The 25,286-nt window shown below is 34.8% G+C and overlaps 1 protein-coding gene across 2 annotated transcripts in view; it reads left to right on the top strand.

Moving 5' to 3' along the window:
• The window catches only part of KHDRBS2 (KH RNA binding domain containing, signal transduction associated 2), a 610,850-nt gene that overhangs the window by 94,019 nt on the left and 491,545 nt on the right, over positions 1-25,286 (top strand). For both annotated transcript variants that reach the window (XM_066252986.1, XM_066252985.1), the window contains exon 2: positions 5,049-5,176. In XM_066252986.1, coding sequence (XP_066109083.1) covers positions 5,049-5,176 — 128 coding nt within the window. The remainder of the gene's footprint in view (positions 1-5,048; positions 5,177-25,286) is intronic.

The raw sequence follows: 25,286 nt of genomic DNA, 5'->3' as shown, positions 1-25,286 counted from the left end.
ACTTAAAATTATAAGCAAAATGAAGAGCCATTCTTGATATATAAGAATTATAAAGTAGATTCCTCCTTCCAGCCAGTTACAATTCCTACTTCTCTACAGTGCTTTCTTTTTTTTTAAATTTATTTATTCATTTTTTTAGAGAGGAGAGGGAGAGACAGAGAGAGAGAGAGGGAAGACAGAGAGAGAGAGAAGGGGGGGAGGAGCTGGAAGCATCAACTCCCATATGTGCCTTGACCAGGCAAGCCCAGGGTTTCGAACCGGTGACCTCAGCATTTCTAGGTCGATGCTTTATCCACTGCGCCACCACAGGTCAGGCTCTACAGTGCTTTCTTAACCTAAGAATCAGTTTCTGACTCCCTCCTCATTGACCCTTTGCCTTATAACTCTAGTTCAAAGGTTACTTGGTTTTTATAAGTTTAATATTTTAATACTGAGAATAAAAATAAAACAATGGTTTTGCCACTTTTCTAAGCACCTTGTTATATTAACTTATTTAATTCTTACAACAAATCAAGAGTTTTTCCTCTAATTTCCAGTTGTGAAAACAAAAAAGACACGTTCAGCTCATATTCTATAGCCTGAGTTTACCACTGTCTGGAACTAATTAGCTTGTACTTTGTACCAGTTACTTCTAGCCTGTTGAATCTTGTATTATTATTTGCACCTCTCAATCTAAGTTCTCTCTCTCTTCCTTTCTCTTTTATCTTTCCTTTCTTCCTCCCTCTGCCTCTTTCTCTTATTCATATCAGAACATAGAGCTAATCAAACTTCTCAGTTCATGTCATAGTATCATATGGTTCTATTATGAAACAGTTTTTTCAATTATAATTTTTAATGTTTTTTTGTTTTGCTCTTTTAGTTTTTATCTTCTAGGAGCTCCAGTTATATACATCTTGCCTTCTTTTCCTGTCTTCTATATGTCTTTATTTTTCCTGAAAACTGTTTAACTTTTTGATTTGATAAGAGTTCTTTATTCTTACCTCTGTTTCTATTTTTGTTCTTTTATATATTCAGTCTGATTTCTTCTAGTTGGTTCTTCATTTATGAAATACATTCTGTTTCATTCCTATGCTCTGACAGCTCTTTTTACACAGTTCTCCAATTTAATTTCTTTTTATACAACCCTTTTCTATTTTATAAATGTACTCTTTTATCGTTGCTTTATAATTTTGTTACTTTATTTTCCCTCATTTCAGTAATTATATTTTAGTGCCTTTCTGCTTTTTTTTATCATATGTTTTCCCTCTGCTTTCATTTTCTGCCAATATATTATTTAGTTCATTTTCCTTTTTTTGTTTCCTTGTAGTTTATTAGTATGAGGTTTAACACAATCTGTTTCTCTGGTTACTATTTAAATGAGAAAGTTTCTTGTACTTTGGGGAGGTTGTTGTCAGCATAGTCTGTTCAGCTAGGGTAATGTCCTCCCTTCATGCTCTGTTAGGAGTTTTCTTGAAACATTTTCCCTTCTCAGGAAAGGTCTTTACCTTTAAAAAAAAAAAAAGGAAATATTTGTTGTTTTCTAAGATCCTGAAGTGCTTATTGTTACCTGGGTACCTTTGACTTTCTCCCTCATACAGCATATGGTCTTTATTGTTTCTTTTAAAAATCATTCATAAATTGGAGTTTGGATAGCCTTGTTGTGTTGTGTTCTAGGCTTTTTGTGTTTTTTTCTAAAGACCACGTTTAGAATTCTACTTTAGGGGTGATTTCTTATTTTGAGAATAAACATAGGCTTAAAATTTGAAAAACGATTAAGATAGTAAAGAAAGTTATTTGTTTTTTATCACCACTACCACCACCACCACCACCACCACCACCACTACAAAAAATAGTTTCTTACAAAGCTTTCATCTGACTGACAGTGGGTGAAGTGGTGCGAGATGAATGGCCAGCATGACCAAAGGTCGACTCTGCTGTGTTGTAATCTCTACGTAATCCTAGTTCTAGGGTAATAGTCACTAAAAGTTAGTCAGTGAATGCTAAGTTAAATTCTCGGGTAAATATATGCATTAACCAACCAACAGTGAAAGGGGAACAGAAGATACTAAAACCCACTAGGGGCTTTAGTGGCTTAGCTGGTGAAAATACCTGTCCAGAAAAAACTGAGTGGCTTAATATGTCTCAAGAAAAATGTCCTGCCTTAATATATATATATTGAATGTTTTCCCAATACTATAGCAGCTAAATTTAAATAGACTACATAAACAAGTATATAAAATGATTTAATGCTTCTACACAAAACTATTCAGTTATTGCTGGGTGATAACAGATGCTTTACAATTTTTATGGATACCTACCTATATTGTCTAACTGCTCCTCGATGAGTATACATCGATAATGAAATGAGAAAAAATTACTTTACAATAAGAGTCTAAAAAATGAAAGTGCTGCATACATTGTTTTCCCTGGTTTTAAAGCTAGGAAAGTTTGGCATTTCCTGTTCTGTGACAGTGTCACGGACAGATGCAATCATGTACTTAGACATGTAAGAGAAGCCAAGACGACTCCCTGAAATCATTGTAGGGCAAAAGAAATATAAAAAATTTTAAAAGGAAATTGTGGAAATGAATGGAGAAAAAGCAGTGAAAGTGTTATTTCATTCAGCTCTGTTTCTTGATGGAGTACTTATTGGAATTAATCATCAATTGATCAAATTGAAAACATCTAAAAATGCCTAAGGCAGTAGCTTTGTAGAGAGCAAATATTATCAGAAAAATTCAATTTATTTTTATGACAGAGTGACAAGGGGGAACTGTACATTTAATAGGTTGGAATCGAGCTGGCTTTTTCAATGTGTCCTACGTTACAGTGACCTCCGCAGGCTAGAAGAATGATACTATGTAGGTGCACGTACCCAAAGGGCAGTGATCAAAGGTTTATTGTCAGTGTCAGAGGACATAATGAATATTCTTTCTTTGCAGTTGTCAGAGTTCTGTACGTAATAATTGTATAATGAATTGAAAGTCTTAGAGAGTGCTTTATGGTTTAAAAGGACAGTCAATGCGACTTATTAGTACTCTGGAGTACAAAAGTAAGTATCTGATACCAGCATAGTAAGTAAAAATTATAGATATGTTACAAATAGCTTCTTTATACACAGCTCAGTTTAAGATAATTGTCTTTAGGAACATTATAGCATATAACTTTAAAAAAAAGATTATGAATGACTTTATACAAACTATGCAATGTGGTATTCATTCAGGCATTATCTGGTAAGCAGTGTAATCTTACTTCAAAAAAAATTTTTTAAGCCCACGTGGACCAAATAAATAATATGCTCTAAGAGTACTGCCTGGAATGTTAAAGGGATTTTATATAGGCTATGTGATATCATTTTGGGAAAGATGCTAATTAAAAATAAAATAACAAAGAACAAAGCTATTAGATGCAATATAGTATTTCTCCTACCTACAGAAGTAGTTTTATCTTTAAGAAGCAATTGTTAAAAATGCAATATATTAATAAATTAATACAAATGAATAATTTCAGTATCTAATAACTATCATTACTTTTCTGGCTCTAAAGTAACAGAAACAGAATGTTGTTACATCTCTACAAAACTAAAAAAAGCGAACACACTGTATCTTAATTTAGGAAGTGCTTTTAAATAGGACAATAGGCCAAGAGCAAGGAGAAAAAAAAATGTTTATAGTTGACTTTATGGTAATAATAACTGTCCAAAAACCATAAAAGAAATAAGGGAAATTACTATTTCTTCAAGGAATTGATTTTACTAGTGAATTCCATAAAGTGACTCTAGCTACATACATTCTTCTTACCATTTCACTTCTGCCTTGTTAAACCTTGTCAGCACCATTTCTCCGCTAGACAAATACAAGTTGGTTTTCTTGTTTGTTTGCTCTCTGCTAAGATTGGTTTTGCATATTACATCCGGGGTTATCTTCACCAGAACTACCCAGTGGCTTCTCATGAGATTCACAATATAAAGTAGAAAATGTCACTTGTCTATAAACTCTTACATGATCTGTCCTATAAACCACCTGTCACACCTCTGAGGAAGTGAGGCTGCCTCTCTATCAGACTATATACAACTTGATTTCTCAATATCCCATGACTTGATCATTTTCGTTACTCAGGGTTCTGCCTTCATATCCACCCTACAAATCTAATAGGGTCACTCCTTGAGTCAGCTTTCTTTTATATTTTTAGGCCCACTCCTTGACTCAGCTTTCTTTTATATTTTTATTAGCTTTATTTTATTGATTCTTTACCTCCTCCACACATAAATACGTATGTATACATGTATTTTTTAATTGCTCATTTTCACTATCAGAACATAGAGTCCATAAAAGCAGACACATTTTCTTGTTTTCTGTTCTGCAGTATCCATAGTAGAAGTTTGAAAGTTTTGTGGGATAAGTAATTTTAAAAAGAAAAAACTGTGTAAGTAGTATACAGTTGCTCAAAAATACCCATTTGGGGGACATTCTCAAACAGCAAAATTAGTAATTTCTATTTAACATGCAGGCAAATAACTTCATGTTGATGAATGTGCATGATAGTATTTACATGTTTAATCATTTATATGACTTTCCTAAGACCCACTTTTTAATTGCCTTTCAGTTTGGTTCAAATATAAAATTTTTACTACCCTATCTTAGATAATGGACGATGACTATTTTCAATTATATTTTAGTCAGAATTATATATTCTGAATAAAAATAAAGCATATAACCTCAAAGTATATTTCATTCTACTCATTGTTCCTAGAAAAGTTGTCTTTGCTTAGATATTTTAAATAGTTCAAGGACATGTTCTTCCTCGTACATGGTTTGAAGATGTTAAAAATTAATTAAATGCATCATTTGTTTCACAGAAGACAGTCTCATCTTCAATTACCACTTTTTCTTTTTAATTGACAGAGGTCATCTTACATCAGTAGTCGCACTCATGTAGCTGTTCACAAAGTGCTGTTTCAGTCCTTTTATCATGATTCTTCAAAATCTGAAGAAGGGAACTAATAACAATCAGCGTATTCGTGATGACTTTCAACTTATTGTTTTTTTCTTGTGACTTTTTTTCCCCAGAAATTGAAAAATTTCAAGGTTCTGATGGAAAAAAGGAAGATGAAGAAAAGAAGTATCTTGATGTCATCAGCAACAAAAACATAAAGCTCTCAGAAAGGGTATTGATTCCTGTGAAACAATATCCAAAGGTACTACATTCTATGCTTTGTTCTCCTAGAATTCAGGAAAGAAATGATAAAAATAAGACTCAATGTATTATTCATTTATTTTTATAAAATAAATATTTAAAGTTTTACTACATGAGTATATGCAAATAGATGATACTGATATAGAGGAAGGAAAACTTTTTAAAATATGATGATAGTAATTTTAACTGAAGGCTATAGCATTTTCTGTATATGTGGGAAGCATAAATAGATAATCATTTATTTAACATGTAAATGATTCAATATTTGTTCAGTATGTACATTCACTTTATTATGTTTTGGTTCGTGTTAAAATGTACATTCTCAAAAGGGAGTAGAATTTAAAATATTAATTATATAACATTAGGCAATCAGTAGGTAATTATATCTAAGAAAGCAATATAGTATTTATTAGACCTTTAAATTATTATTATCAGTCTTCTGTAGTCAGGAGACTATATAAAAATAAAAATAATTATAGTAGTATTCTCTTCAAAGTACTTTTTTACTAGACATTTTATCATATGAGATTTGTATCATCAGAATCAGGATTATAAAACAGCTTTCTTTTTTTTTTCTAGATTTTATATATAGATTTTTGGAGAGAGGGGAGGTGTAGAGAGAAAGAGAGGGAGAGTAAGAAAGAGGGGAGAATTGGGAAGCATCTACTCAAAGTAGTTGCTTCCTATATGAACCTTGACTGGGCAAGCCTGGGGATTCGAACCTGGCTACTCAGTGTTCCAGGTCAATGCTTTACCCGCCGTGCTACCACAGGTCAGATAAAACATGGCTTTCAATGGCATGATTTCATTAATAATACTTGTGAAATTCAAATGGGTAAAGTGAAGTTTTTATTTTTTTTAAATGTATTAAGCTAAAAATGGAAACTGAAATATTCAAGCTGGTAATTTACTTTCTGAAGAGTGAATCTGAAGCAAGAACCATGTAATTATCCTAATAACGAAGATTACAGAAATAAATGCTGTAGTTTACCAATTGTCTTCTACTATGATAGATTTTAGTAAATATAATTAAGTAGAATGTTGTGTTTATAATTATTTCAAACAGGGATAAAACTGTTGCAGCCCAACAAACCATGAAATTTAACTCTCAAATAAAGTTTTTGGGTATGCACATTTTTGGTTTTAGTCATTTTCTTTGGCTCGACTTAGTCTATTGCAAAAAAGGTGCATTTAGTAGAAACAATTTTCACATTTGATATTATTAGATTTACTTTACAATTATATTTTTATGAATATTAAATAGGGAAGTCATAGTAATTACATGAAAATTTTTACATGGTAATGAAATATAATAGAATTTTATAGAAAGAAATTAAGAAAGATGTGTCTTTTATTAAGGAACAAGATTAATTATCTCATATAAATTATTTTCTTTAAGTCATATTTAAATATTATATAACTTGATACTGATTCTCAGAATAACAGTTTTTTGTTTTTTTTTATTTTCTGACCATGGAAAAGTCAGTGACAAACTCAATATCTGCTTCTCAGTAAAATGCCGCTTTATATCTTTGACCAAATTAGGTTGTCAAGTAGTGGAAGGCATTTCAATTTCAGATAGCTCTTCAAGTGACAGTATTTGTGAATTTATGCTGAATATGACAAGTGTATTTTTATTCATATTGATGAATATTGAAACAATATTTTTCAATTTTTTAATTAAGAATAGTTGGAATACAGTCTTATGGTTGTTATATATGTTAGTTTCATGTGTACAACATAGTGATTTAACATTTTTACATCTTACAATGTGGTTATCCCACTGGTTCTAGAAGTCATCTGTCACTTTGTAAATGTGCCAAAATATTATTGACTATAAACAGTATTTTGTGGTGTCTAATTTTTCTGAGATTTAATTTTGTAATTTACAGGAAGATGAACAAACAGAACTGCCTGTTCATACTAAAATAAACATGTCTCACTAGCAAATTATTGTACCTTTTAGAGTCACAGGATACTTAAACTGGTACTAACCTTAAAAATCATAGAATACATACAACTTTCATTTTACAGATGAGGTAACTGCGAGATTATGAATTTCTCAAAGACATATCTTTGATACGGATGTAGATACTTAGAAAGATTGCTCTAATTTTAGAGTCTTCAGTTTTGTGAGCCATTATAGTTTTAACTTGATTAATAATGCTCAAGTATTTGTATTCATTTTTCATGTAAATTAAGGAAGAACGTGAAAAAGGATGTTCTAATAATAGTTTTATGTAATATTATCAAATCACAGTTTATGCGTTCGAAAATTTACCATTTGGAATTGATGAATAGAATGTCAAACCACTTTATTTTTTAAAAGTATGTACATTTCATATATCTAATTATTGAACAGAACTCAAGAGTTCTTTACAGAAGAAGAGTACTGAATAAAAGAACAGACTCATCTGTTAAGGTGACCTACATTTGTTTTTGTGTGTTTTTATACTATTACAATAAAATTAAACCTTTTGAAAGCCATATTTTCTTTCAAAAGTGGTGATTCTCTCCTACTGAGTGATTTTTGCTTGCTTCTCACAAAAATATTGGTGGGGTTGAATGAAGATCTGATCACTAAACTTGAGCCATAGTTGACATACATTTGTGAGCTGTGAGTGGTGAGATACAATGAACTGCTGAGCACAGGATAATGGTACTTGTAGTTTAACAAGTGAATTATCTTTCAGGGGGTATATTGGAAAAAGACCTGATTTTCACAACTTTTCTTAGAGCCATTCTCCCCTTGATGCCTGCTGTGTGTTTGAAGTGGTAATTAATGTGGTAGCAACACAGCCCTTTCCAATAAAGGGCAATAAATAACTATGGGAATTCTTAAGGAAATGACCTTCTCCTGACTTGACTATGTGACCTTTTTGATAGATTTTGTTTCAGTCAGTCTCCAATTTCAAGTTAATTTGCTGACTTAATAAAGTAATACATGGAATTGGAACAAGTTTAAGATTTAAAATACAAGACTGGTCCTACATTAGGTGTGATTTATGTAGGTCTAGTGCTTTATGTTTACACAATATGGGGAAAATATGCCCAGTTATTAAATTAACAGTTTTTCTTACTTGATTTTAATATTTTTGTAACTAGATTAGTACAGAACTAGACTATGTACAGCTATTGTTTGCATTTGCAAATGTTTGAGAATCAGAGCAATTGAGTCTTGATAGGTCTCCAAAGAGGAAATACGTGTCAGTACGTCCCTCTATAATCCTAAGAGATTCACGCAGAAAAACTCACCGTCCTTAACCTTAGCTCTTTTCCCTCAAATCCACAGATACTATATTTTATAGTCAATATACATTTATTTTTAAAATTTTTTACATCTCTAACTTTTATACGTATTATAATCAAAATAATTTTAAAGTCTTTATCAGGCAAACAGTAGCCATAACTGATTGGTTTTGTCTATAAAATTGCACATGTAAACTTAGAATGGCTTCTTATATCGAGTTTTGTGTGTATGTGTTGGAAATATGCATAGTTGCTGTTTAAGATGTCTCCAAAGATTGCATTATGATTTAGCATTGATTATGATTTAATGTGAAGCTATTACCTATGCAAAAAAAGAATAGCACCATAGCTTGGGGCATGCATGTAACATTAATGAAGATAACATTAATCCTTGGAAGGAGTAAAATACTATATTAGGAGAATTATTCTGGGACCACTAAGACAGAAATCACCTTGAGCATAAGCGAATTCATTGGAAACGAAGATAGACATAAATGGCTAGAGCAGTATTATGTTTTGTTGCCATTAGACATGCAGAAGGAGTGCCTATCACAAGCATGGGCAAGATGAGAGAGTATTAGAGGACAGGAAGGTGTACAGGCCGGGGGAAATCTACGTGTTGCCTGCTATTGAACCTACTTGTCTACCTGGGCCCTTCAGCCTCTCAGTGTCTTTTAAAAATATATATATATTTTTTGGTGTTGACTTCAGAATCTTCTGTACTACATTAGACCTTTTCCGAATTAAGTTTGCCCCAAGGCCTACTTTTTATTTCTCTCCTTGAGTTACTGCCAACTTTTTATAGCAGTCGATCACCAGGAGTATAAATCGAGCCCAAATTGGGCCCCTTTTAAGATCAAACACAGGCATGTTCCCCTGTGCTGCTCTGCAAATCAATTCCTTATGTAGATTAATGCAGAAAATTAAAGTTCTAAAATATGTTCAAAAGCACCATCCTTGCTCCATATTTCATCTTGCTCCGCTCAGTCCCGGAGAGGGCTGCCCTGCCTGGCTGGAAGCAGACTCCACCACCAGTCATATCATCCCACACAGCTGCTTTCCTTTCTACACTTTCAAAGATGAAAACCCAAATCCAAATCCTTAATGGGTGTTATTTTTTCTAATTCATATGTAATTATCAAATCATTTAAGGATAGTTAATAGAGACCAGGGTTATTAACTGTGGAAACTATAACTGCATTTCAAAGTCAATATAACCAGAGGTGGAAACTCCTCTCTATTTTTCTAAGCAATGTGGTTATCCAAAAGCCACTCTGTAGTGTACATCTTTCACCTACTTTATCTTCACCAGACAGAGACCATTAGACCATCACTTTTTAATTTTTTAAAGGGGATGGGAGAAAGGATTTGATGAAAAGTATGATTTTATTTTTATTTATATCAGTTTCCTAGTCTCTCATCTATCGATTTAAATTTTAATTGAGAAAATAATGACATTCAGATTCACATTTCCTATAAGAAAAAAAAATCCAAAGTACTTGTAGACTTTATTTTCTCTAGTAGAATAATACCTGAAATAAGCTCGTTTTGTAGCAAAATTTAGAAATATGCTGTGATACTAAGTCTAGCACTTGTCTTTTCTGATAACTTTCTTGTAATTAATGCTCATTAATTTTAAATCTTCCTTTTTCAACTGGAAACCTAATTATTTTGTCTCTATTGCATATCTACTCATGGGTTTCAACTTCTGATATATATATGTTCTTTCCACATCCTCCTTTTATGGGCTCAGTACATCCTCACAAAATATGTCCTCATACTTCCTGAAACAATATGTCTTTTTCTGTTCTCTAGAACTTGTTGAGGCTCTTCAGTCTGTTTTATCCTGCTTGTTCCATTTTGCCAGGTCATGCCACTTTTATCCTCAACTGTAAAGCTGAAAACACTTGAAAAGATCATTAAATTGCAGATGCCATTTGAAATGTACTCAAACCCATATCCTTACTCAAAGGTCCCTTGAGAGGCAAAAGATCTCGCACCTCACATCCCTGATTGTAATCTTGCCATTTTTCACTTGCTGGTTTCTTCATATGTCTGCTCAATTCCTGAGCCTTCGGTGGATTTCTGCGCACCCAGTAGAGCACAGATGGCGGTGCTTTCATTTCTTTGGATTTTGCGGTAGAAGTGGCTTTGAAAGAGAGAGGTCTTATGGACAAGAGAGTGGTGGTTACCAGGGGTGGGGGGAGGGAGGACGCTGTAGGGAGGGAGGGAGAGAGTTAGGGGGAGGGGGAGGGGCACAGAGAAAACTAGACAGAGGGTGACGGAGGACAATCTGACTCTGGGTGAGGGGTATGCAACATAATTTAATGAAAAGATAACCTAGACATGTTTTCTTTGAATATATGTACCCTGAAATATTAATGTCATCCCATTAACATTAATAAAAATTTATTTAAAAAAAAAAAAAGAAAAAAAAAAGAAAGAGAGAGGTCTTTAAGAGACTAGAGAAGAAAGATCACCTTTTTTATTTTGATTTGATTTTTTTTTATAATTTTGTTTAGAAAATTAAATTTAATGGAGGGACATTGATCAATAAATATGTATAGGTTTCAGGTGAACATTTCTATAGCATTTGAACTGTTGATTGTGTTGTATACCCATCACTCAAAGTCAAATCATTTTCTATCACCTTATATTTATCCTTCTTACTCTCCCCTCTCACAACCCCCTTCTCCTGGTAACTGCTTCACTTTTATCTATGTCCATGAGTCTCATTTTTATATTCTACCTATGTGTGAAAGCATACAGTTGTTAGCTTTTTCTGATTTACTTATTTCATTTATTATAATGTTCTCAAGGTCCGTACATGTTGTCATAAGTGGCAATATAGCTGAGTAGTATTCCATTGTATATGGTACGTATCACATCTTCTCTATCCAATCCTCTGTCGAAGGACACTGATTGTTTCCATGTCTTGGCCACTGTGAATAATGCTGTGATGAACATGAGAGTGTATGTTTCTTCATGTACCAATATTTTTGAGTTTTTTGAGTAGATATCGAGTAGAGAATTACTGGGTCATATGGCAGTTCTATTCTTAAATTTGTGAGGAACCACTCTACTTTCTTCCATAAGACCACTTTTAAAATCAAGAGGCACTACATTACTAATTAAATGGATTTTTATATTATTTTTTACTTTGAATGAAGCAAGTGAATTCTACGTAAATTCAAGTAATTATACCTTAATACCTTGTTATTAACAGAAAACAAACTCTTTAAAAAGGATACAGGGTGTAAAAATTATTGCACCACCACCCCAGAAATATGCAGATAAGGGATTACTGTTACTTGAATTACTAAATTATTACCTGATCGCAACCAACTTTTGGAAACAAATTTAAATCCATGTCAAAAGTTGTGAATCAGGCCCTGGCTGGTTGGCTCAGTGGTAGAGCATCGGCCTGGTGTGCAGTAGTCCCGGGTTTGATTCCCGGCCAGGGCACACAGGAGAAGCGCCCATCTACTTCTCCACCCCTCCCCCTCTCCTTCCTTTCTGTCTCTCTCTTCCCCTCCCGCAGCCAAGGCTCCACTGGAGCAAAGTTGGCCCTGGGCATTGAGGATGGCTCCATGGCTTCTGCCTCAGGCACTAGAATGGCTCTGGTTGCAACAGAACAGCGCCCCAGATGGGCAGAGCATCGCCCCCTGGTGGGCATACTGGGTGGATCCCAGTTGGGCACATGCAGGAGTCTGTCTGACTACCTCCCTGTTTCCAGCTTTGGAAAAATACAAAAAAAAAAAAAAAAAATGGTTGTGAATGAATGTGACTTTTTTTTTATGTAAGTCATGTTTGAAATAAATTTGTATGTTTGTATGACAGTTTTATTTTTATCATTTTATAAATAATTTTTAAAAAAATATTTGGGCTTCACAAGAGTATCACCAAAATAAAACACTATAAAACTCTTATGAACAGCAATGCAGAAACTTTAAAATATAACCAAATGGGGATGACGTCAGAGTAATGGCGGGGTAGGAAGCGATACCAATAAATCTCCCCCAAAACTCAATAAGATCTTCAACCAGAAACAGAAAAACCTATACTTGGAGATTCCAGATGCTTCGCAATACACCCAAAGGTATGATTGAGTGAAAAATTGGCTAAATATATAACCAAACCCCGAAGGAAATAGGGAGTAAGAAATGCTCCGCCTTCCTCACTAACCTAAACAGGGCGGCTTTCTCTGGTAACTGTGAATATAGAAACTGAGGCGGGCAAAGGAGGTGAATAGATCCAGGCCGCCGCGGCACAAACGGCCGAACCAGGCTGTGGCACACAGATCCAAGCCGAGGAAAATCTGATCCCGTGGCAACCCGGGCAATACAAGCTAACACTCGCGCCAAACCCAAACAAAGAAAGACAAGCGGAGCGGCCATTTTACCCGGTCTCCTGGTCGGTGCGCAGTTAGTGGGCGAGAATTTCTTCCTAGGCCCCGAGAGTGGGTGCCCGTGTTGCCCCACGGAGAGGCAGGGTCAGAGGCCTTTCTGTGGGCCGAGGACAGAGTCTCTGGGCAGCCCCAGCGCCCTGGGAAAGCCACGCACGGGAGGGAGTGAGAACGAATTCCAACGGTGGAGATTTTCCGTGCTGGTGAGGGTTTTACTCAGAGGGAACCGCGGCCGGCCTCATATCCTGGTGTGCGCGCGCAGATAAGGAGTGAGTGATTCCTCAGAGTGCCTCGGCAGTGCGCGCCCGTGTTATCGCACAGAGGGGCAGAGTCAGGGGCCTTTGTGTGGGCCAAAGCGGAATCTCGAGCCGCCCCAGCGCCTTGCAAAAGCCGCGCACGGGGACGGAGCGAGACTCAATTCCAACGCTGCAACTTTTCCCTGCGGTTGGGGGTTTCACTCAGAGCGTGAGACAGCTGGCTGGATATCCTGGTCGCAGACAGTGAGTGAGAGTTTCCTCCAAGCGCCCCCCAGAAGTGGGCGCCCACTTGTGTTACCGGACAGAGTGGCAGAGCCAGTGGTCTTTGAGTGGGCGGAAAGCCCGCCTGATTATGCTAGCAGCTCTGACTGACTGAGCCTTACCCAGAGCCCTGTGCTGAGTGGAAATAGAGTGGGGACTTGCCAGCTCTTTGAGCCTCTTACTATCCAGGCAGAGGCAGCAGCAACCCCATAGCTGGATTATCAGGCTACTAATTGAGGAAGGAAAGACTAGGAGAAAGGCTCCAGGAACACGGACTCTCTCACTGTCGGAGCCTATAAATGCTAATGAGCCTCGACTCCCACGAGACTAAAGCACAATACATGACATTGCCATAGAGACTTATCAACTGCAAGCCTCTACCTGAGCGTGCCAAAGGGGCAGAACCCGGGGTACAGAGTCACCGACCAGGAAGAGGGAGAGAAAAGAAAAAGCAAGAAGATAACCTCTCAAAATCAAGAATAATCTGCAGACTTTATAACCTATCCCATTTTATTATATTTGTTCGTTTGTTTCTCTTATCTTCATTCTTGATACTTTTTTTTCCTCCTCCAATTCGGCCGATTAACTCTCTACTGGTCTTATTCTCTCCTCTCCTTGAACTACACTACCCATAAGTGTTACATCTCCCATTATCTTTTCTCTTCTCTTCCTTTCTCTCTATGAGGGTTGCACTCCAAAACCCTTAACTCTCTCTCTCTCTCCTTTCTTTTTTCTTCTTTTAGTGGTTCCCTCTTTTTTTTCTCTCTCTCTCTTTCTTTTCTCCCTCTATATTAGTTTCTTCCTTTCTCCTTTACATCTCCTCTCATTCAAACCTCAATAACAAACAAATTATCTTATCTGGGACTCAAACCTATGTTTGTGGCATTTTGGGGGGTTTTTACTTCACCTTTTTAACTCACTAGCAGTGCTCCCATCCCTGGCTCTCCATATTATCTAGTTCTTGTTCCACTAAATACAATAGTAATTTTTTAATTTGTCCCCCCATTTTTCCGTTTTCCTCTTATTCCTCTCATCATAACTCTTAGACAACCAACACCTAAAAGCAAATCATTTTATTCTTGACCCAAATTTTTTCCTTATTTGCTTTTTGTGGGTCCATACGCTCTTTTTTTTTTCTTTTTTCTTTTTTTTTTCTTTCTTTTTTTCTTTTTTGCCCCTTTATTACTTTTCCCCAATTCAGGCCCTCCATCACAGGCATTGTTTGTTATAACTCACAGTCCACCACAAGATTTTCTCAAGAAAGAGGGGAGAGGAGAGGAGAGGAAAAAAGGAGGGGGGGAATAATTTCCTTTTTTAAAAAATTTTTATTTTATTTTATTTTTCTTTATTTCATTATTAATTTTTTTTAAAAAAAACAACTCTTTTCGATTTTTTTTAACTTTTTATTCTTTATTAAATCTCATTAATACTATCAACAAAACCACCCTCAGATGCCATTAAGGAAGAGAAAATCGAATATCATGGATACAAAAGAAAGAGAGGTAACACAGCTAGATGAGGAAAAATCTATGGAGAAAAAATTTAATATATTGGAAACCTTGGTGCTAAATGACAGAGAATTCAAGATAGAAATACTAAAAATACTCCGAGATATACAAGAAAACACAGAGAGGCAATATAGGGAGCTCAGAAAACAACTCAATGAACACAAAGAATATATGTCCAAGGAAATTGAAACTATAAAAACAAATCAAACAGAGATGAAAAACTCAATTCATGAGCTGAAAAACGAAGTAACAAGCTTAGCTAATAGAACAGGTCAGATAGAAGAGAGAATTAGTGAAATAGAAGACAAGCAACTTGAGGCACAACAGAGAGAAGAAGAAAGAGACTCAAAAATTAAAAAAAATGAGATAGCCCTACAAGAATTATCTGACTCCATCAAAAAGAATAACATAAGAATAATAGGTATATCAGAGGGAGAAGAGAGAGAAAATGGAATGGAGAACATACTCAAACAAATAATAGATGAGAACTTCCCAAGCCTGTGGAAAGAACTAAAGCCTCAAGTTCAAGAAGCAAACAGAACTCCAAGTTTTCTTAACCCCAAGAAACCTACTCCAAGGCATATCATAATGAAATTGACACAAACCAACAGCAAAGAAAAAATTCTCAAGGCAGCCAGGGAAAAGAAGAATACAACATACAAAGGAAGGCCCATTAGATTATCATCAGATTTCTCAGCAGAAACTCTACAAGCTAGAAGAGAGTGGACCCCAATATTTAAAGCCCTGAAAGAGAGGAACTTTCAGCCACGAATACTATACCTATCAAAGCTATCCTTGAAATACGAAGGAGAAATAAAAACATTCACAGATACAGAAAAGATGAGGGAATTTATCATCAGAAAACCCCCACTCCAGGAATTACTAAAGGGGGTTCTCCAATCAGATACAAAGAACAAAAAAAAACAGAGCCACAAGTAAAAGCTCCAAGAAGAACACAATAAAACCAAATTTAAACTGTGACAACAACAAAAAGAAAGAGGGGGAGAAGATGGAGATTAACAGTAGCAAAGGACGATGGAGTGCAAAAGTACTCACAAAATAGTTCGCTACAATGAACAGGGTAGGGACCCTTTTCATTACTCAAAGGTAACCACCATTGAAAAAACCACCACAGAAGCACATGAGATAAAAAAGATAGCAACAGAGGAAAGATGTATGGAATACAACCAAATAAAAACAAAAGATAGAAAAACAAAAGAGAAGGATCAAACAAGACACAAAACTAACAGAAAGCAAGATATAAAATGGCAATAGGGAACTCACAAGTATCAATAATTACACTAAATGTAAACGGATTAAACTCACCAATAAAAAGGCACAGAGTAGCAGAATGGATTAAAAAAGAAAATCCAACTGTATGCTGCCTACAGGAAACTCATCTAAGTAACAAGGATAAAAACAAATTCAAAGTGAAAGGCTGGAAAACAATACTCCAAGCAAATAACATCCAAAAAAAAGCAGGTGTAGCAATACTCATATCGGATAATGCTGACTACAAGACAGGAAAAGTACTCGGAGACAAAAATGGCCATTTCATAATGGCTAAGGGGACACTGAATCAAGAAGACATAACAATTCTTAATATATATGCACCAAACCAAGGAGCACCAAAATATATAAGACAGCTACTTATTGATCTTAAAACAAAAACTGACAAAAATACAATCATACTTGGAGACCTCAATACACCGCTGACGGCTCTAGATCGGTCATCCAAACAGAGAATCAACAAAGACATAGTGGCCTTAAACAAAACACTAGAGCACCTGGATATGATAGACATCTACAGGACATTTCATCCCAAAGTGACTGAGTATACATTTTTCTCCAGTGTACATGGATCATTCTCAAGAATTGACCATATGTTGGGCCACAAAAACAACATCAGCAAATTCAGAAAAATTGAAGTTGTAGCAAGCATATTTTCTGATCATAAAGCCTTGAAACTAGAATTCAACTGCAAAAAAGAGGAAAAAAATCCCACAAAAATGTGGAAACTAAACAACATACTTTTAAAAAATGAATGGGTCAAAGAAGAAATAAGTGCAGAGATCAAAAGATATATACAGACTAATGAAAATGACAATAAGACATATCAGAATCTATGGGATGCAGCAAAAGCAGTGATAAGAGGGAAGTTCATATCGCTTCAGGCATATATGAACAAACAAGAGAGAGCCCAAGTGAACCACTTAACTTCCCACCTTAAGGAACTAGAAAAAGAAGAACAAAGACAACCCAAAACCAGCCGAAGAAAGGAGATAATAAAAATCAGAGCAGAAATAAATGAATTAGAGAACAGAAAAACTATAGAAAAAATTAATAGAACAAGGAGCTGGTTCTTTGAAAAGATCAACAAAATTGACAAACCCTTGGCAAGACTTACCAAGGAAAAAAGAGAAAGAACTCATATAAACAAAATCCAAAATGAAAGAGGAGAAATCACCACGGACACTGTAGATATACAAAGAATTATTGTAGAATACTATGAAAAACTTTATGCCACTAAACTCAACAACCTAGAAGAAATGGATAAATTCCTAGAAAAATACAACCTTCCTAGTCTGAGTCAAGAAGAAGCAGAAAGCCTAAACAGACCTATCAGTAGAGAAGAAATAGAAAAAACCATTAAAAACCTCCCCAAAAATAAAAGTCCAGGCCCTGACGGCTATACCAGCGAATTTTATCAAACATTCAAAGAAGACTTGGTTCCTATTCTACTCAAAGTCTTCCAAAAAATTGAAGAAGAAGCAATACTTCCAAACACATTTTATGAGGCCAACATAACCCTCATCCCAAAACCAGGCAAGGATGGCACAAAAAAAGAAAACTACAGACCAATATCTCTAATGAATACAGATGCTAAAATACTAAACAAAATACTAGCAAATCAAATACAACAACATATTAAAAAAATAATACATCATGATCAAGTGGGATTCATCCCAGAATCTCAAGGATGGTTCAACATACGTAAAACGGTTAACGTAATACACCATATCAACAAAACAAAGAACAAAAACCACATGATCTTATCAATAGACGCAGAAAAGGCTTTCGATAAAATACAACACAATTTTATGTTTAAGACTCTCAACAAAATGGGTATAGAAGGAAAATATCTCAACATGATAAAGGCCATATATGATAAACCATCAGCTAACATCATATTAAATGGCACTAAACTGAAGGCTTTCCCCCTTAAATCAGGAACAAGACAGGGTTGTCCACTCTCTCCACTCTTATTTAATGTGGTACTAGAGGTTCTAGCCAGAGCAATCAGACAAGACAAAGAAATAAAAGGCATCCATATCGGAAAAGAAGAAGTAAAGGTATCACTTTTTGCAGATGATATGATCCTATACATCGAAAACCCCAAAGAATCCACAAAAAGACTACTAGAAACCATAAGCCAATACAGTAAGGTCGCAGGATACAAAATTAACATACAGAAGTCAATAGCCTTTCTATATGCCAACAATGAAACAACTGAGAAGGAACTCAAAAGAATAATCCCCTTCACAATTGCAACAAAAAAAATAAAATACTTAGGAATAAACATAACAAAGAATGTAAAGGACTTATATAATGAAAACTATAAACCATTGTTAAGGGAAATCGAAAAAGATATAATGAGATGGAAGAATATACCTTGTTCTTGGCTAGGAAGAATAAATATAATCAAGATGGCTATATTACCCAAAGCAATATACAAATTTAATGCAATTCCCATCAAACTTCCAATGACGTTTTTTAAAGAAATAGAGCAAAAAATCATCAGATTTATATGGAACTATAAAAAACCCCGAATAGCCAAAGCAATCCTAAAGAAAAAGAATGAAGCTGGGGGCATAACAATACCTGACTTCAAACTCTATTATAGGGCCACGACAATCAAAACAGCATGGTATTGGCAGAAAAATAGACACTCAGACCAATGGAACAGAATAGAAAGTCCAGAAATAAAACCACATATATATAGTCAAATAATTTTTGATAAAGGGGCCAAGAACACACAATGGAGAAAAGAAAGCCTCTTCAATAAATGGTGCTGGGAAAACTGGAAAGCCACATGCAAAAGAATGAAACTGGACTACAGTCTCTCTCCCTGTACAAAAATTAACTCAAAATGGATCAAAGATCTAACATAAGACCTGAAACAATTAAGTACATAGAAGAAGACATAGGTACTCAACTCATGGACCTGGATTTTAAAGAGCATTTTATGAATTTGACTCCAATGGCAAGAGAAGTGAAGGCAAAAATTAATGAATGAGACTACATCAGACTAAGAAGTTTTTGCTCAGCAAGAGAAACTGATAACAAAATAAACAGAAAGCCAACTAAATGGGAAATGATATTTTCAAACAATAGCTCAGATAAGGGCCTAATATCCAAAATATACAAAGAACTCATAAAACTCAACAACAAACAAACAAACAATCCAATAAAAAAATGGGAAGAGGATATGAATAGACACTTCTCCCAGGAAGAAATACAAATGGCCAACAGATATATGAAAAGATGCTCATCTTCTTTAGCTATTAGAGAAATGCAAAGCAAAACGGCAATGAGATACCACCTCACACCTGTTCGATTAGCTGTTATTAGCAAGTCAGGTAATAGCAAATGTTGGAGAGGCTGTGGAGAAAAAGGAACCCTCATCCACTGTTGGTGGGAATGTAAAGTAGTACAACCATTATGGAAGAAAGTATGGTGTTTCCTCAAAAAACTGCAAATAGAACTACCTTATGACCCAGCAATCCCTCTACTGGGTATATATCCCCAAAACTCGGAAACATTGATACGTAAAGACACATGCAGCCCCATGTTTATTGCAGCATTGTTCACAGTGGCCAGGACATGGAAACAACCGAAAAGCCCATCAATAGATGACTGGATAAAGAAGATGTGGCACATATACACTATGGAATACTACTCAGCCATAAGAAATGATGACATCGGAACATTTACAGCAAAATGGTGGGATCTTGATAACATGATACGAAGCGAAATAAGTAAATCAGAAAAAAACAGGAACTGTATTATTCCATACGTAGGTGGGACATAATACTGAAACTAAGAGACATTGACAAGAGTGTGGTGGTTACGGGGGGGAGGGGAGAATGGGAGAGGGATAGGGGGTGGGGAGGGGCACAAAGAAAACAAGATAGAAGGTGACAGAGGACAATCTGACTTTGGGTGGTGGGTATGCAACATAATTGAACGACAAGATAACCTGGACTTGTTATCTTTGAATATATGTATCCTGATTTATTGATGTCACCCCATTAAAAAAATAAAATTAAAAAAAAATATATATAACCAAATGTAAACTAGTATTCGTAGGACCACTATTCACAATAGCCAAACTGTAGAAACAACCCAAATATTCTCAACAGATGAATTGATAAACAAAATGTGACATCTCAGTGGAGTTGAATATTATTAGAAAGCAGTGTGATTCGGATACATACTACAACATGGATGAACATTGAAAACATTGTGCTAAGTAAAATAAGCCAGACTTAAAAGGACAGATATTGTATTAATCCACTTATACAAGGTACATAGAATAGGCAAATTTTGCTCTGGCCCATCACTCTGTGAACGGAGCGTTGGCCTGGAGTATGGATGGCCAGGGTTCGATTTCTGGTCAGGGCACACAGGGAAAGCAACCATCTAATCTCAGCTGCTGAAAATAGATCAATACATGACATCGACCCCAGACAAGGTTGCTGGGTGGATCCCAGTGGGGGTGCACGCAGGAGTCTGCCTCACTATTTTTTCTTATTTCACCTAAAAAAAAAAAAAAAAAAAGAATAGGCATATTTATAACACAGAAAGTGAAATAGAGGGTACCAGGGGCTTTGGAGAAGCAGGGATGGAGAGTTACTGTTTAACAGGTATAGACTTTCTGTTTGGGATGATAAAAAGTTTCTAGAATTAGATATGATAGTGTTTGTACTACATTGTGAATATACTTAATGACACTGAATCGCATTTTTAAAAATAACTAAAATGGAAAACTTTATATTATGTATCTTTTACCACAATAAAAATTATGTTATACAATAGTACCAAATGTATCTCAATAGCACAATGCAAGCAAAATAAATTATACTGAAATGTTGTTTACTTCAAGAATGCAAGACCGTTTTAATACTTAATTTTAATGTTTAAAATTTACTGAATTTTTAGATAAAATCTGGCATTTAATAGAAATCAATTTTTCATTTTTATGAAATAAACATGGGCATATAAAATAAATACAGCCTGACCTGTGGTGGTGCAGTGGATAAAGCGTCGACCTGGAAATGCTGAGGTCGCCGGTTCAAAACCCTGGGCTTGCCTGGTCAAGGCACATATGGGAGTTGATGCTTCCTGCTCCTTCCCCCTTCTCTCTCTCTCTCCTTTCTAAAATGAATAAATAAAATAAAAATAAAAAAATTAAAATAAATACATATTTATATTCATGTGAGTAAATCATTTATTCAGTAAATGTCAGAGAGATAATTAGTGAGGCATTTGAGGGCAAAAGTAAAGGAAGACTAACATAAACCTAAGATAAAATGCAAAATAGAAAAAATGCAAGAATAATTTATGGGAAACTTATGTAACAGTATTTAATTAAGGCCAAGCATTTCTAAGAAAGATGGAAATTTCTGAAGTCATAGGTAAGTTATTGAATTATTTACAACATAAAATTGAAACTTTAATATACAAACAAAAATGATGATGATTACCAAAATTCAAAGAGGCACAAAGCATGCCAAACTGGTGTGACTACTTGAGAAATATTTAAAATCACATGAAAGAAAGGTAAAATTCTTTATATATAACGGACCCCATTTTTTTAAACACGAAGCCAGTGATATAAACAGTTTTCACACATGTACTGTTGACAGCAGATAGAAAAAAATAAACAAAACTTCATTTACTAGAAAAATACAAGTTAAGATGAATACAAAATGCTTCTATTCTCTATCAGACTAACAATTTTAAAAAGTTTGTTTACAACCGATAATGTAGTTAGGGTTTGGGGAGAAATACACTTCAAAACCTATTGGTCAGAGCATTGAAGTCTACCATTTTGGGGAACAATTTTGCAAAATCAATGAAAATCAAAAAGGCACAGACTGGAAAGCAGTTGATTTTTTTTTTTTTAGAATTATATATTTGCACACATATGCCTGTTTTGTTAAGTGAAAATATTAAATATTATAATTTCTTCCTGTAAAGGATAAAGGCATTATACACATATATATATGCTGTGTGTATGTAAGGTAGTAGGAAAGTAGGTAGGTAGATAAGTACAAGATATAAGTAAAGGAGAAGAATTCTTTTTCAATTCTGGCTCTTTTGTGCTATTTGAATTATTAACGTTATTTTTTTAATAATAACATTTAAAAAAATAATTTGGAATAATTGAAAACATTTAAAATAGATAAAAAATTAGTTCTATTCAGATTTTTCCTCCTAAAATAGAGGAACAAATAATAAAAACTACAGACTATTAACTGTTTTTTATGTGTCAGACATTTCACTTCTTTTACATGTATTAACACATTTAATTGCTCTCAAAATTTTCATAATTTTATCCTTTCTATTTTTTATGAAAAAGAAATTGAGTCTCAGAGGAGCTGACTTGGCAAGATCACATCATTAGTAAATGACCAATTCGGGATTCATTCACATCCAGCCTCTCTGACTTCACCGCTTGTTGTCTTTTCCTCATTACATGGTATAGTTCTATTATTATTATCTAAGCACGTCACATCATAAAACCTCCAGCATAAAATTTAACCCCAAATCTGACATCTCAAAATCTTAAAAACAAGATGAAAATTTTGTCTTTATTAAAAAAATCATAAATATCTGTTTCTGGTTTATGAGTAAATATGGTGCTTAAATTAAGAGTGTAGTCTAAAACTAGTTTGGAGAAATAACTAACTTTAAAATATCAGAAAATAGTCCTTAAATCTGGGACCTTACCTTTGAGAATTAAGGTTTCTGTGAATACCCACTATTGTTTTATTTCTTCAAGAACATTGGTGAGAGTTCTGAAGAAGAGTAAGATTTAAAAATATTTAAAGAAATTTCCTAAAGTCACAATATGTATCAGTGATAGTGTTAACATTGAAATTCGGGTCTATTTGCAACAAAGACTCTCCTCTGTGCATTAAACCATTGTTATGATTCCACTTTCTTTTATATAAAGGGACATTAAGATAATTCTGAATGCAGACTACTAAGATTGCAAAGGCCCACAGATGGAAAAGCAGATGTATTTCTCCTTTGGTGTTAAGTGAGGCAGAAATAATAGACTCATTAGTTGGAGTGTATCTCATAAGTTATAGAGTCTAATAGTCTACCCAATACAGGAATCATTTTTGAACTGTGACACTCATCAGCCTGTCTATGATACCTCTAGTGCTTAAAAAGAAAGTTCACTGAGTTATAAAACAGCTAGGTCTAATATATAATATATATTGAGTAGGCATTGTTGTTCTTTTTTTTTTTTCCTCATCAAATTAAGATCTTGATCCCTGTAAGTTGCCATTTGTCCTGGTTCTGCCTCTGTATCACTCAAGAACTTACTTGAAACACTTGAACCATGTTCTTACTTGAGCTACCGATACACTGTCTTCATTTGGCTTCCAGAAACCAGTTTATTTTTATGTCCTATAACAAATTTATTCCATTTCTCATCCTCCTCTCTTGGTTTCTTCTCTTCCATATAACTTCTTAATGTTGGAGTTCCCCAGGGCTTACCCGAGGTGCTCTCTTCTATCTACACTCACAACTGTTTTGTCATCTCTCCTGTGGCATGGTTCTAGCCAAGACCTCTCTCCAAAACTTAGGGATGGAGCTGCCTACTTGACATCGCCGTATGGATGTCAGATTCAAGCAGGATTCTTCTTTAGTCCATGTGCCCTTCACCTGTAGTCTACCTGTCTCAGTTGTTGGCAATACCATCTTTTCACTTGGCCAGGTCAGAAACTGTGAACTTCTTCTTGACTCCTCTCTTTCTCCTACACATCCTATCCAATATGTCAGGCAACCCTGGTATTCTTATCTTAAAAACATATCTTGCATTAAATAGCTTTCACCATCCCACTGCTATTATCCTGGCCTAAATCATTATCTTCTTTTACTGAATTACTGTGATAGCCTCTTAACTCATCTCTCTGCTTCTATACATGCCTTCATCTGTCCCTACTCGAGTTCTCACAATCCTTTTACCTTTCTCTCATTTTTCTTTATTTCCATAGAGTGTATCACTATCGCTTTTTAACATATTTTTTAATTTACTTATTTGCAATTTTTGTGGTTTGTCTACATTATAATAGAAACTGCAAATGCCAAGTCTCCTTGTCTTTCTTGATCAGTCATGATTCCCAATCACCTAAAGCAGTGCCTAACACACAATAGGTGGATAATAAATATTGGCTGAGTTAATATAGAATAATTTCTCAAGACACTTTTGTTAGAGGAAATGCACTTATAGTACAGTGAATCTAGAACAAGGATCTATGAATTCTTACCTCTTGCCTCTTATTACAGAATTTCCAGGGAACCTGTCACAGTTACCACAATAATGTCACATGTCTTCTGAAAGAGACACTAGTATCACTGTTCTCATTGAAGCCCCAATGCTACTCTAATCATGGCAGAGGGTCCAAGTACAAGACAAATGCAAATATAATGAAAATGTCACTCAATTCTAATGCCTAGGTAATCGGTTCCTTTGCTTAACCAAATTTTCAAACTGAAATTATATGAAAAGGTTAGCTCAGAAATTACTTTCAGCTAATTTCTGAATAATATGTTATGGTTTTTGTTATATAATTATCCATTTTCAATAAGTGCAGTATATTGAACATTATTTAACCTTTTACAAAGAGCTTATGAGACCTCCATATTATCATTCTGAATATTAATTCCAATTAATTAATTCAGTCATCCAGGAGACAATTTATTGGATCTAAATGGCAGTCACTGGTCTTCAAGTTGTGAATGTGAAAATAGAAAAGTTGCTTTTATTGGTCTCAAAGAGTTCTGTAGTACTTTAAACAATTGTCCAAATAAGGCTTCACACTAGAATGGATCCAAAAGCTTTGGAATTGTGGTAGTTCACATAAAATCCTGAAGTCAGATTGTCATTAACAATTTTCCTTAACTTTAGAAGCTAATACTGTGAAAAGGAGGCAAGGATAAAGAAAATAGACCATTATTTGAAAAAACAGAATAGAGAAGAGAGAAAGAAGATCCTGTTTTGGATATAGAGTTCAGTGGAGCAAAGGGCTATGATCATGGTAATGTTTAGCTACTATGAAAGTTCTTTCAATTAAGAAACCTTAACTTATATGGATGCTTTAGTAACCTGGTAATATTTAGATCTGGCCT

This window comes from Saccopteryx bilineata, chromosome 1, assembly GCF_036850765.1.
Source record: "Saccopteryx bilineata isolate mSacBil1 chromosome 1, mSacBil1_pri_phased_curated, whole genome shotgun sequence".
NCBI lineage: Eukaryota > Metazoa > Chordata > Mammalia > Chiroptera > Emballonuridae > Saccopteryx > Saccopteryx bilineata.
This window is presented reverse-complemented; position numbering and strand designations above follow the sequence as displayed.